This window comes from Madurella fahalii (assembly GCF_045866475.1).
Source record: "Madurella fahalii IFM 68171 DNA, scaffold_2, whole genome shotgun sequence".
NCBI classification, from domain to species: Eukaryota; Fungi; Ascomycota; class Sordariomycetes; order Sordariales; genus Madurella; species Madurella fahalii.
Genome location: NW_027263972.1, coordinates 2623260 through 2637887, shown reverse-complemented (window position 1 = coordinate 2637887; position 14628 = coordinate 2623260). Strand labels below are relative to the sequence as shown.

At 54.3% G+C, this 14628-nt stretch overlaps 1 protein-coding gene across 1 annotated transcript; it reads left to right on the top strand.

Moving 5' to 3' along the window:
• Nucleotides 1–5601: 5601 nt before the first annotated feature.
• MFIFM68171_03526 (Life-span regulatory factor domain-containing protein) lies at nt 5602–6030 on the top strand (the record flags this gene model as incomplete). The annotated part of the gene is made up of 1 exon (XM_071058947.1): nt 5602–6030. One exon carries the CDS (start codon nt 5602–5604, stop codon nt 6028–6030), a length of 429 nt encoding a protein of 142 aa, XP_070915048.1.
• Nucleotides 6031–14628: the final 8598 nt, after the last annotated feature.

The window sequence follows — 14628 nt, the reverse complement described above, 5'->3', positions numbered from 1 at the left end:
GGCCCGCCATCGGGTGGGGCATATGTTTTGTTGGTTGTCCTTGTGTCTTCCCGAGCCGATGCGTGACGCCCGTAGTGTAAATTTTCAATATTTCCATATTTCGCCTCTGTGTGCCCTGGCTTGGCTAGGCATGGGCAACAAGACGCTGCGACCCTAAGTTCAGTGGAAAAAGTTGTTTTCTGCATGAAAGGACGGCGCTAGCTTGCACCAGGCAAGACAGCGGGCTTTGCCGCTCGGCGCTCGAGCCAATGAGTGCTGTCCAGTCTCCGCCGACTTCAGCTCAAGCCAACCAGATCGACCAAGCGCGTCTGTGACTTGGCAAGGCTCCGATCTCAACCTGGTTCCCCTCGATGGCAGCGTAACATCCCTCGCGAAGCCAAGCATCGAGCATGCCAGGGGCGATAGTGGAATGAAGATTTCGTTGCTGCATCAGGAGGAAAACAAAACAAGTAGACGAAATTGTTCCCTTCTTAGGGCGCGGCTGGGCGCCTTCGTGTTGACCGTCGTGGCACAGATGACCGCCCGAAGCAGGCATGCAGAGAAAAAGGAGCCGCCTGCAACGAAACGCTCCCTACATCCAGGCGAGGGTCCCTATGCCGGGATATCACTCTCTCCTGTACCTTGAATGAAAGGAGGCATGTTGCCTCGGGGTCCATGAGGTCGAGATTTTCCCAGGGGTGTTTCAATGAGGTTGCAGACGGCAGGCCATGGCCGCTCTGGCCTGAGATGCAGTTCTGGTATTGTCGCATTCAGCCGGGCGCATGCTGCAGAGCCTGACGTGCGTTTAATAAGCAATGGCAGAAGAACCGACTCGGTTATCTCGATTTTGCAGAAGGACCTGTTTGGTGTTGGCTCGATGCATAAAATAAAAAAACGTTTTTTCTTCAGACCAGCCACAAGCCGACTTAATGCTCAACTGGGAAAAGACCAGATCGATTGTCGGCGGAAAATCTAGCTTTTGCTAGGCTCACACCACGACGACATCAAGACCTGGACTGGAATTGGGCGGCTCGCTAGGCGGCCAATAGACAGTTTCCTCTCCCTGGTCAGCAGTCGAGGCGGCGAGACATTCTCAGCGCTCGGCCGAAGCCACGGCCCATGTGCGCGCAATAACCAAAGCGATCGCCGATTTCGATGCCTCATCTTGGACCCAGACGAACCACAGCAGCTGGAGCGGTTCCTCTAATCCGTGACGGCTATGAGCCACAAGACAACCCGGTTTTGTGGCCATCGGGGAGCTCAGGAATCTCTAAAAGAGGAATAAGTCAACATCATATGCTCTGTACATGATGCATACTGGGGAATTTACACTTGGTCCAAGGCTATGCCACCATTGTCCTTGGCTACTTTGATTCCCAGTTCTTGCCAGGGTTTTCAGACTCGACCACAGGGCCCGGTCCCTGGCGTTGCTTGTTTGAGTCTGTCTGAGCAAGTCTCGGTGCAGAACTTCACAGCTGGGGTTGCCGGGTTCATCGGGATGCAGTAAATGGCCGAACACACAAGGTGAATGTCAGCACCCTGAATCCCTCGCGCAATGAACTGCCCGGTCTCGTGAACAGGTGATTGGCTGCTCACCTGTGACCCAACTGATTCACCCACCACACCATCAGAGTTCCCAGCAAAGCCACTACTGGCTACGTCTGCCGTGAGACACTGCCCGAAAGAAGCCTTGGAAGTTCCTCGAGATCAGCTCGAAGGAATTCTACGTTTGTTGGCAGCGCCTTCGTGTTCTCCCTCACATTTCCGGATTTCGATCTGGAAACGAGCACGCGGTGAGATGCCTCGTGGCGCCCGGGCAGCTGATGCAATCTAACGCCAGCCTCATACGTGATCAGTCTCCGGGCTAAACGGGAAAGACATCGTGAACTCGCTGATCCATCCTCAATTTTCCTGATACAGCGTCAGCTGTGGCTTGTTGCGGCGACTGGAACCGGATCGGGACTAGCCTCGCCATGGCCATTCCCAACGCTTGGATCGTGAACCCACAAAATATGTGCGCTCGGAATACGTCTCGAAACAAGTAATGATGACAGTTTTTGTCTCGAACTAGGCTTTGTTGCGCTGTCAGGATCAGGATCGTTTCCACGCCGACCCGAGGCTTCCCGGTAGTCTTTTACAAACCCTGATTCATTCAAGTCTCACACCTACGGTCATTCACTTTGTTCTACGGGGTCTTCCTGCAGCTCTGAGAGTGCCTCCAGTGAAGCAGAGCCCTGAGCTGCTTACTGACGACGGCCTGCGTGGACGATCCGGGCTGTCACCACACGACAAGACCCCGATCCGCGGGGGGATGGATAACCCATCCCAACAGGATCCGTGATAATCCCTCAGGGGAAAAATGCAGATAATTACGCATCCACACTCTCAGATCGAGATAACCTGCAAAAGAAAATGAACGGAATGCCGACACCTTTCGGCAGTGCAGCCGATCCGAGTGCCATCCCCGCATATTAGGAATCGTGACAAGGGGTGCGGACCGGCCGGCCAAGGACATGGGGTTCATCCTCCACCGGCGAATCGCCAGGCTTGCCGCCAGGTGGAACCCCTATCTCTCCTCCCGTAGTGTCCACCTCGAGAGAAATGCCAAAGTTGCATCAAATGTGGGCTTTGGCTGCATGCATTTCGATTCTGGCATGATGTCGATGAAGAACCACGCCGTTTTCTTAGGCCAGGAGACTGCCGTGTGCTCACCAGGGCTTGTCGTGCCACCGCAAAATCAAGTGATACCGTGTCGGACAAGCCAAGTTGTACGGGGGCAGGCCCACCGGATAACATGGAGGAGGTGCCGAGTGCCTTGTGCACATTTATCATCCACGACTTGGAGCCTGACGGGAACGGAGAGAAAATCTGGGGCCCCGACTCGGCTCTCCACATGGGCCTCGTCGGGTGCCGGAGATATGTGTCGGACGGAGAAGGGGCCGTTGAGAGGGATGAAATAATACCTTTTGATGGCCAGGTTGACACGCAGGCCCCCGAGCTTAGTTTCACTGCCATGCCAGTGGCCAATTCGTTATGTTTGAAACGGGCTCCGGCTCGTTCCTTTGCTCGCAGGTGCAATTGCAATTCGATAAAACGTAGTCCAGCATTGATTCGTCCGCGCGCAGGCAGTGGATGCTGCAGGTGGGACTGAAAGCGGTTTAGCTCAGGCAGCTCCCCACGACCGATGATACGGCGAGGCAGGGCAACAGAGGGGTTGGCTAGGGATGGGACGTGCAAGATCTCCAAGATCCGCTTTCTGGAGTTCTGGACTTAATGCACAGGACAGACAAGACCATTTGAGTGCTCAGCCGTGCGATCTGCCTCAAGAAACGTCACCACGATGCAGTCGAGCGCGACACAGAGAGATTGGCCGGGTCTTTGCAGCCCGCCAGTCACAAGCAACCCCCTCTCTGAGCACATTAACCGCTCCTGGACATTCCCACCAAATGGCCCTCCATGAATATTGCAACACCCCGTGACATTGGACAATGGCTCCGGGCTCGTCATCAGAGGTCACAGAGCCTGCCGGCGGCATGCCGAACGCTATCAAGTAGACTGTGCTGCTGCAGCTGATTGGAAAAGTGGAAATCGAGGGTCTGCTGCATGCAGGTCAAGGAGGCTGGCATCCTTGACCACACAAGCACACACCCAGGCCAAGTTCGCCCCAGCAGAGAAGATTGCCATTGACCAGTGCAGAGGCCAAAGGCAACCAATGAAACATGCACTCTGGCCGAGGTCTGGTTTCTAGTGTGTCTTTGGGGTGGGTTGAATCGAATTCGAAGTTTTGGGGGGGGGGGGGGCATCAAAGGATAAGGTCGCACAGCAGCCTGCAACTTCAACAGTCGCTATTCCCCACTCGACAGCAGTTGCCGTCGGCGGACGGGGGACCACCTGCTGCGATGTAGCCTCCCTATCACTGTGTGCCTTGCAAGCCTCAGGAAATGGCTGCGTGGAACGGCTGCAACATAGATTGAGGGGGTCGAAGGAGAGGACTGAGACCCCCACGCCGGCGACCCATCGTTCGAAGGGCTCTGGTCCGCCTGAGCTGTTTTATCCTGCGTTTCCGGCCGCTTCTGACCACCGCGGCAATGCGAGAGAGACGCAGGCGAAATTTGGATACATCGACACGGGGCCGGGTCCTGGCGCGCTTGCTCGCGCTCACTGGCATGAAGGTCGACGCTTGATGAGGACATGACATTTCTGGGTGGCACCAGGGTTACACAGCCGCTCAGTTTCAGCATGTGGGTTCCGAAGGCCAGTGGTCGCTGCTGAAAAAAGCCTCCATTGGACAGGTGGTAGAGAAAGAAAATTTTGCTGCGTTCGTGGGCGAGAGGCGAGGAAACGACTTTCACCAAATGCCTGATCGCTGAGGCCGGGCAAAGCCTGAGGCCGTCATACTTTCACACCCCAGGTGGTACGCGGGCAAGCACGTAAGGCGATAGGCGCCTGGCCTAGGCTGTTCTTTGCAATTTTTTTTCTTCCCTCCTTAGCATCGATAGATGTATGGAACGATGAACTTGCAGAGAAGTCTGCCGGGTCAGGAGAACAGCAGAGAGCGGCGGCGAACCCCCACCCGAACCAGCTTGATCAACCGTTTGCAGTCATAGGATGAATACTCCACCTTAACACTCCGGTAGACAGGAATGTTAATAGAGAAAATTGATAAAATAAATAAAATAAAATAAAATAAAATAATATCAAAATCCGTGGCGAGCGCCAGGAGGTCCCAATGGTGGATGGCAATTGCGTGTGCACCCAGCACACTTCCTCACCCACTCGAACAGCTTCAAACTGGCCCAATGACTGGTCGCACCCCCCATTGCGGGCAGCCAGGATGGCGTCAAGCAGGACGGCTCCACTTTTCTGCTCAAGGGTGGTGCCACGACAAGGCCATGCTATGCTCACACCTCGTCAGAAGAAATTTTCTCGCACACCAGCAAGCATCGACCCCTGTCCCAGAGCCTATGACGAAGGGAGCATAGCGCAGATTGCAGCCTCTGGCCATCTGCAAGACCCGCCCCACCAGGCCCTTGCCTTGAGAAGTGAGTGAACAGTGTACAAGCTTGCTACGTACCCCTTGCGGCGGATTACCGCGTTAAGATACTTCCACAATCCCTACAAGATGCGTACCGTTACGGCGCCAATGTCTGAGTCTTTCGTGGGTCCTTTGTGGTCATGGGCCTCTGCCTCACTCTGGGCGCTCTTTCCCACACACACCACAAGACCCGCAACAAGCCAGGGCAGGCCGTCCGGGATACATAATACAGGCCTCCCCAGTTCCTCTCGACTTCATTCCCACATTGGCAACAGGATAGCTTCGTCTTTGATTTCCCATACTCTCCTTCTCGTCTCCACATCACTCTGCCTTGGATTGGCATTCCAATGCTATGAGTCAACAAACCGTCTTATAGTCGACCATTCCCTTGGGAAGCAGCTCACAGCTTCGGACCCTCTCTCCAACAACGACCACTGGCAACATCACAACCACCACCCATCACGAGCTCTCCCACACATCTGCACCGCAGTTTGCTTCGTTTCAGCTCCTAAGAAGAGACCATCCTGCCAGCGAGTTCGAGAGTCCTCTTGCCTCAGTCCCGTCTTTCCCGTCCAACACAAGTCACCATGTCTCTCGAGTGGACGCACGAGTTCTGCCTGTCTTGCGACAAGCAAACCGACGGCGCAACCTACTGCTCCGAATCCTGCCGTCTAGCCGACTATGAGAAGACATCCTCATCGCCGAGCTCAACGGCAAGCTCCCCAACATTGAGCGAGGCCCCGTACGACTGGGCCTTCTCCAAGCCGACGACGACCAGCACCAAGTTCTACCTGTCTCCGGCATACGACTTCGGTCTTGCCTCGCCGAGCACGCGGAGAGACTCGACCCGCCCGGCCCTCTCGCCGTCGACGTCGCACTCCAGCCTCTGCTCCATGCGGAGCAACTCGTCTGCCGGGCTCGACGCCGCGCAGCTGTCCGAGAAGGCAGCCAGGGAGCTTCGAGCATACGCCCGCTCATTCGAGTCCGTCAGGCTCCAGCGCAGACGATCGTATTAGACGAGCACTCGAGCCATCCTTTCCTCACTCTGCGACTATACCCCACTTCAACCGATTTCACGTCCGTTCCTAGAACATCACACGACTCAGCCTTCGATATTTCCTTTGTCTTCTGCGGTTTTGTTGTAACAAAATAAACCTTGCATACACCGGAGCACAGCATCATAAAAAAAGTCTACTGGTCTTTGGGTCTTGGGCGGTTGGGTCCCTACACTTTTGCTTTCTGTTTACATGTTTGGGAACTAGGGGAGGCGTATTGGCTGGGATCACAGTTTCGGTACGGGGTCAGAGATACCTGTATTACGCAGCGATACACTTGTTTTTTGGGGGCAAGCTTTTATTTCCTTGGGCCACTTCGCATCTGGACGGTTTGGGCGGACGCCCTGGACATGGGTGTTGGGCAAGGCAAGCTCAGATTGTTTGGTGGCACAAGGATCACACTGGGATGGCGTTAGACCATGGCACAAGCGCGTCCCATAGGTCTTTTTAGCTGGATTGGAACTTGATGATCATGTCTGATAGGAAATTTTTGTATTATGGGAGTTGAACTGGAACTGGGGAACCGGCTGGGCACTCGAGGACCGGCTCTGCTCAAAGGCCAACCCCGCACAACGGAGGGACAACTCTTAAGAGATTGGCAATCATCAAATTGGAGCGTTTCCAGCCCACCAACTGCAGCAGCCTCGTCCGCACCGTGCCATTACCTGCTTGCATTTTGGGGGTCGCAATGCCTTACCTAATTACACTCCCATTCAGCCGGCCAGCAGGTGTCTCGCGAAGTCGCTAGCCAGCAAGCTGTCTCCCCCTCCACATGCCGCCCAGCCATTGTGGGATTGCCAGAGAGGCAACGGGGCGGAGTTCCATTTGACTGCGGGAGACATCGATTGGGACCACCTTGTCGAGCATTATTTGGCTGCAAGGAACGCTTGCGCGTAGGTTTGACGGCCTTCAGCCAAGCTCTCAACCGGGATGCAGTCCAGGAACATGATGCAGAAACAGCCAGTTGTCTCGCGTCTGCTGAATTAAACGACCCCGCTCTGCCTACTACGCTACACATTACATCGTACGGTACGCATGTCATTTTTGTTTGTTGTGTGCCCTTACATGTCCTCTTTTTTTCTTTTCTCCGGACGGAGCTACGTCGCTCCCTGAGCGGCGTTGAGCACTGGTCGGACCCCGCCAAGCGAAGGGCAAAGCTTCAGGCACAGATGATTCCTCCCACTGAGATCGTCCGAGAAAGTGGAAACCCTGATGTTCCAGGTTTGGAGTCAAAATCCACTCAGGCGAGAGGGCTGCGCCACGTTACACCTATCTGTTCTCGGGGCTGCTGCACCGCCAACCGAAGCGGCGAAGATGTGCTTCTGTCTGGCAGAGTTGGGCCGCTTCCCCATTGAGAAGAGACGAGTTAAAGGTCGAATTTGCTTTGTCACACACACAGCCCAACGAGACGCTAACAAACAGCCACAGTGGCAACTTTGCAATTTTTTTCTTTTTCTCTTACGTTGATTGCAAGTTCATCAGGATTGGCGTAATTGACTCGGAGCCTCATGTTGAGCACAATTACACGTCTTCGTGCCAGAACAGTAAAGTGGAGCTGTGCGACCGCGCCGCCGACGGCTCCCTTGCTGCTTCTCCTGCTATGTAAGCCCCAACGCTCGGATCCAACGCAGTTTGGAGGGTAACTCGACAGGAGCCAGAAAGCGCATTAGGGCAAACTAGCTCCCCTTCTGGTGGCGGCAAAGTCGAGACCATCGAGCCAGAGACGCTCTGATACTGGCACCCGATGTGGCTTAAAGAAACGAAACGACGATCAACTCGCCTCCCCACAAACCCCGCCTTTTGTTCTAGGGATCCATTTCTTTGGCTTGTTGTTCCCAATGCTCTAGCAAAAGTCAAAGGAGCTTCCGGTCCGGGCGAGTAGCAAAGGGAAATGGGCCCGAGCTGCCGGGGAAAGGAGAAAGTTTCGCCATCGTCAACCAGCGAGAGCCAAACACAGGGTCCCATCTTCATCTTCGGCGCTGCCGGCGAGTCGCATGAGCAGCTTACGTTGTTATACTACAGTGTCGAACAGCGGGAGGCGAAAGACGGAAGGAAACTCGTCGTCCTTCCCCTCCATCCCACGTAAACTCACCCAGCCATGAGGTAACGTCGACGGCAATGGACAAAGAAGCCTACGCCTCTCAAAATCTCCCCTCACGCTATTGCGTCGTCAGTTGAATGGGGAGAAAACGCAAATATGACCTGTTATCCTCTTGCTGATGGTGCCATCAGGCGAGCATTCCACCGATCTTCTAGGCTGCCGTCCGCCCGCTTGGCCTCGCATCCCGCAAACGCGGTTCCGTTCTTACTGGGGTTCATGAGCGGTTTGTTCCCGCCTAGGCTTGCATCCGCGGGCGGGTTGCGGGTCCCGGCTCCGGTGCCGGTCGCCTCAGCCCGCTCCCTTGTTGTTGCTCTCTGCCTAGACGCGGAAAAAGCCGACACCGAAACACTTCGATCCATACCCATGGATGCTGTGGTCCGACTAGTGCTGTGGCTCCATGCCACACAGCTTCAGCCGAGAGGGAAAAGGAAGAGGAGAAACGATTACCAAAAAAAGAATGATTTTTTTTTTTTTTGTTTGTCCGCCAGCCTTGTGTCGAGAGAGAAACACGCCACTTTGCATTTTTCCCATCGCATCTTGGCCTGTGCTTTCCTCAATTTCCATCTCCCCACCGCCCCGCGTCTTGCGGACACAGTTAAACTCGATGGATTGTCAAATCCAAGCTATTCCGGAGGTACTGTTGCTCTCCTGTGACAAAGCACCTCGGTCAGGCCACAACTGGAGAGACATGAAGGCGGACACGGTGACGCTGTACAACATAGGGCCGGCGTAATATACTTTGGATTATTATGGATGACATCTCAGCCCGCCCCTCACACTGAAACACGCCATATCCAGGTTTTCTCACCGGGCTGTATGTAACGAGAAATTAAAGCAAGACGCATTAGCAGAGCCATAGTATTGGTATTATTATCAGGCGAGCCGTCTCTTGGGATAATGCCGAGGGATTATTCCACTGCCTACTATGTGTTGTGTAAGCATCCGAGAGTACCTTGATAGTGGGGGGGCGGGGGCCCACAACATGAGCAGCTTTTTCTGCTCTGGCACTGCATACCGTAGTCGTCGATATTAACTAACAGCCTAGACCCCACCCAATGCACATCCTCTTCCTTGTGTCATATCATGTGGTTTCAATTATTGTCTGGGCAGGCGTGGAGCAATGAGGGTGGTGGGGTTCCTGCACCGCTGTAGGACCCTGTTATCGCTGCTTTGCTAAGTTATGGGCCATTTCGTGCTTCCCATACCAACCAACATCTTCTCAAGGAGACTGTCCGAGATCGGATGACTGGCTGGTGAGACAGAGTGGGTATACTGCGACTAACTCTTTGCTGGTGGTTGTGACTGTTGAGTGGATAATGACATCAAAAGCGAAGTGTTTTATTTATTTATTTTATTTATTTATTTTATTTATTTATTTATTTTTTTTTAAAAAAAAGTCTTGTGGACAAGTCGTGTTTTAGCCTTGTCTCGTGAGTGGACGTCCGCTCAGCGGGTCAAGGAGATCCCCACAGTGGTCGAAAGCTACTTGGGCATGGCGGGTCCAAGTAAGCATTGCTCTTTTTACTATGTGCAAATCACGAACTGTTCCGCATGCACATGCCTTATGAACTCGTCAAAGATCATTGCCGTCGGTCAAGGTTCAATCACTCCGGAGAAAATGAGCCCAAAGAGGGTTTTCACAAAACACCGAAATTGGAGGAGTGCATGCACCCCCGAAGTGAACCAACCAAGTCATCAAGGTACCAAAGCTTTTTACGGGCTGCCCAATACTTTCATGAGAGCAAGGACGCGAAAGGAGCTTCGTTTGACTCATCTATCCTTGGAAATTTTGCTCACTTCCGTCACCAGAACGCCAGTTTTCCGGAGTCCAGTAAGTTACACCTCTTCAAGGATATTAAAAGTTAGCGTGGCAAGGGATCCTCTGTTAGTGTTTACTAGGAATAGTATAGTATATCAAAACAGTAGGCCCCTTGACACGCTAACTTTTAATATCCTGGAGGAGGTGTAGATGGTGCAAGGGAAGACCCACAAACCGGCAGAGGTAGGGTAGCGTCTCGCCCAGGGCTGATGGCGATCCCGCACCGGTTGCCGTTCGAAAAGCCCCACAGATGGCATCATCACCTTTCGATGTGAGGGGACTCCCATCTCTTTTTCATTGTCCGGAATTCTCCATGATCCGCACCCGCCCGCGGCTTCACCCAGTCTGGTTGTTGGGGCAGAAAAGCAATATCGTCCCGTTCCCGGCGATTGGGCGGTTCATGCTCGGCAACAGGATGGCGGCTATAATGGCTCACTTGCTATTGCCCGCCAGCTGGGAAGGTGTTTTGTCATTTTGGTCATTTTCCGAACCCGTTTCAGACACCTTGGATCTGGTTTGATTCATCTATCCCCGGGCCAATGAGGACATCACCTCTGGCTGTCGTGAATAGAAGTGGAGAGAAGGCTTAGGAGATGCCTAGACGATGGCTCGTTACGTAAGCCGAGGCCGGTCGTTGATTGGGCCTTCTGAGCAAAGGGGGTCCTTCCCGTGCCGTTACTCTCTCGGACAATTTATTTGCATTCTGCGTGATCTCCGGCCTCAGATCAGCTTCAGCCCGGTCCTGCGACAGGTGGCGCGTAGCTGGAATCCACCGTCCCACTATCGTCAATTAACACAATCTGGCCGAGATTGCACCAATTAGTAATAGTTCTTGTTTGCACCCGCTACTTCCAGCACATTCCACAAGCCTGCCGGACGGGCTGTCTTGTGTGTTTGGGACTAGAGTTGGCCCAGATCCGGATTACTTCTGGTTTGCCCAGTGACGGCCACACCGGCCGTTCGACCGAGAAGAGAGTAGAGAAAGAAGAATAAAATTTTTTTTTTTTTTTTACTCATGTTTCGTCACGCCTAACACTCGCTCACGGTAAGTCTTCGCAAAATGACATGCTGTCTCTCCCAACGCCGCCCTCGAACCCTAGCAATTCAGGCTCCATCGCGTATTCCTACCTTGGAATCTGTGCCTGGCACTGGGCCGCATACGCCGCAGGCGGTTCGTTGTTTCCGTGTTCCTGATCGACATGGATCCAAGATTCACCCATGATCGAAAACCGTGGCGGCCGATGAGACCCAAAGACTCCACCGGCTGGGCAGCATCCAACGCCTCTTTTTGCCTTGCTGATGAGATGATGAGATGATGAGATGTTTGCGCTTCAGAATTACTCCACTCGGAGACTTTGCTCACGACATAGCATTGGCCGGGCAAGGCCAGCTCCAGTTCATGCCGGCCAACGTGTCAGCCGCTCTACCGCCCTGCCAACCACCACAGTGGATTTCCCTCGGCCTCGCTACTGCGGGCTGCGACTAGGCGCGCTGCAGAGAAGCCCGAAGAACCCCACGAGCGGTTCCTCACAGCGAACGCATCCGCACCTCGTTGGTCACCCGTCCCGGCAGGTTCCTTTTGGGCAGGCCAGTCACCAGTCTCGGGCTGGCGTGGCTGGTGTAGCAGCTGCACCCCGCTTGCTCCTCTCGGCAGCCGTTCCGTCCGTCTCGCTCCGGACTTCTGCTTTGCTTTACGCATACAACGAGACGAGATGGGTGCCGGACGAGACGAGACGGTTGGCCTATCGCGGTATGCAGAGCTGCCGGTCGGGCGAAAACGGGTGCGAATACTCTGCACGCGCCTCGCTCATCGATTCGTCCGTATCAGGTACCCGGCCGTGTCCGGACAGACAGGATTCGTCGTAGGAGCTAGCCGAGTGTAGTCTTTCGGAAGTCACCCGACTCCATCCGCCGCCCGCTCCCGGACTCGGCGGCACGCAGAAAGTGGGCCCTCGTCTCGCCAACCCCGTGCCTCTATTTGGGTGTTGCCGCGCCATCTCGGGCCTCACCAATGAACGGCCTCAGGCCGAGCCAATGTTGCGTGGTGTCTCGCCGTGGATGCCTTCGGCATCGCCAGGAACAGACACCCCGAATCGGGAAGCTGCCAAGTTGGCAGAAAAGATGCAGTTTCGGGGCGTGAGCCAAAAGGCCCGAGACAACAGTGCAGGAACCAGTCAAGAAGCCTTCGAATGCCTGTCCATTGAGCATGAAACAGCATTTTACCATTGTCATCCCTGCCCGTCCAATTCTCATTGTCATCCCTGCCCGTCCAATTCTCTTCTTCATCACATCGTTCTAGCCAAGGCTGTCTTGGCGCTTCTTTTTTATTGTCTACGTGGACATGCATTCCTCGAATCCCCTCGGACTTGGGTTTGGAGCAAGGGCACTGGCACCGGCACTGGCAGTTTTCAGGGGCCTGCCTGGTAAGGCGAGCAGTAACATAGGACCTTTAATCTCACAACCTCGGCCTAGCTGCCGCCCGCCGTTTCTGCGTAACGGCGTACAAGGCGCCTCTGGAGAGGCTTGGGTCGCTGCCGCGTGGACAGCTTTCCTTCCGCCGGCGGGGGGGAGAAGAGACAGCGCCAAATTGTCGCGCGATCCTGCGTGAATAATGTGGAATACTGCGCAGAGCGGCGTCTCGGACAAAGTGCGCTGTAAGCCAATATCCAGTGCAATGCTGCGAGGCGGAGCCGGATGGTTCCGACTGGCTCGACCGGACTGTGAGATGCTTGGATGTCGTGTGCTGCCTTTGCAACAGCCGGCATGATTGTGATTGGAGCCCGGGTTCAGTAAGCTATTGAGTGAGTGTCGTGCTAAACGTCGGCCGGCAGGCCGGCTCGCTCCCGGGCCAGTTGTTGCCATTCATAGATCGGGACCCGATCTATGGGCTGTCACTTCACCTCAGTGGATTCTGTGACGGCTAAATTAACGCCCTATGTCCAGTTGCCTCGTCCAGCCTCTGAGACCTATCACATCAAGTCCGGAGACGAATGGCCAAGTCTACCGCCGTCGGTGGCCCGGACGATTCGGCAGGCCAGCCTCCACTTCCGGGCCTAAGTAAACAACCACCGAGCAAGCTTCACCCCTTGCCTTTTGACTGCCTGCCTTATGCTCGGACCGCGATGAGATAGGCCGGCTTCATCCTCCGCTGCCGCGTCTGCCGCGATTGCACACAGTCCGAATTCCAATTCCGTATCCTGAGGCGTGCCACGTCTCCCGTGCTACCGGGCCGGGCTTGATGTTGCGAGGGTCTCAACGGATACGACGGGTTGACCAAGACGGCTTACATACACTGGGTTAAAGGGGCCAGCGAGCTCCAGACGTCCACGTTGCTTTTGCCGACTCGGACTTACATATCGCGGGGTAGAGTGGGAATGTGCCTCTCTGCCAGCAAGACATGCGCTGCTGCAGTGCTGATTGTCCTATGACTTGGTCCTTCCCCACCAGCAGGTACAGACAACACTTAACCGGAGCGGAAAGGGGACTGGTTCGTCCAGTGACCGGCCAATCGAGTAGGCGTCCCTCTCTCGATGGCGGGGTGTGAGCTCTTGGATTGGTGTTTGAAGCCACCGGCGGATCTGGATGTCTGTGGCCGACTCTGGCGTCGGCTAGCGCACTCCTTTTCCTTTCTAACACCCGTCCTGCTCGTTATAATCACTGTGCTGACCTGTATTTAACGCTTGGAACGAGACATTGGCTGCAGAACTGGGTAAACCCGTGCGATGAGGGTTGTTTTCAGGGGAGTGTGCGTTCGGTGCCCCCTAAAAAGCTTGGGGGTGACGATCTGGGAAAGGAGAGGGGTGTTGCGACTGAATACTACTAAAGCACCTGCAACAGATCCGGGCCAGCTTGAGAGGGGGTGGAATGAGGCATCGGGCATGCTACCCGGAATAGCACTTCATATACAGTGAGCGGGTTGCCCTTTTTTGGACGACAGTATTTTTGGCCACACACGTTGGACACATAGCACATGGCAGGGCCTGGTTTCTGGGAGGCCTTCTATTGCCCGGTAAGCTGGCTCGCATAAGCAGGTAATAGATATGCAATCTAATGGATAGTCGGTCTAACAGTCAATGGATGGTGAAAGAAAACCACGGGTGCTGTGTGGGTTCCTTCAATGATTGTCAAGCAGTCACCATACTGGGACCGAGAGCGTATTCACCAGCTAGACATGTTGAAGTAGTTTAATAGGTAACATCATAAAGCTCACAAGCAGTTTCTAAATCAAAGACACTTTTCATTGCCGTTCCATGCCTTCAACGTTTCTGTCTGCTGCGGTCTCTTACGGACCTTGTAGGCCTATGAATCCCCAATATGTTACTGATTCGTATGGAGTGTCGATGTGCACATAGAAGAGAATAATTATGTTAGGACAGCTGATTGTATGAGGACTGGAACGACTACTTGACGATGATATGCGCTCTCAAGTTCCTAACAGTGTTTATTTTCTCAGTGATTCCGTAGCCTTAATCACTCCCCCGCCCCCCGCCTTATCCCTTACCGACTGCAGAGCATTTTTATAGCGTAGTAACAATGTAGTGATAGTGCTAGGCGAGCTAGTCTCAGGTTCAAAAAATGCAGCCCGGCCATCTTTCCCTTGTAATAGTAATATGCCCCTTTCTGATCGGCCAACTCGAAC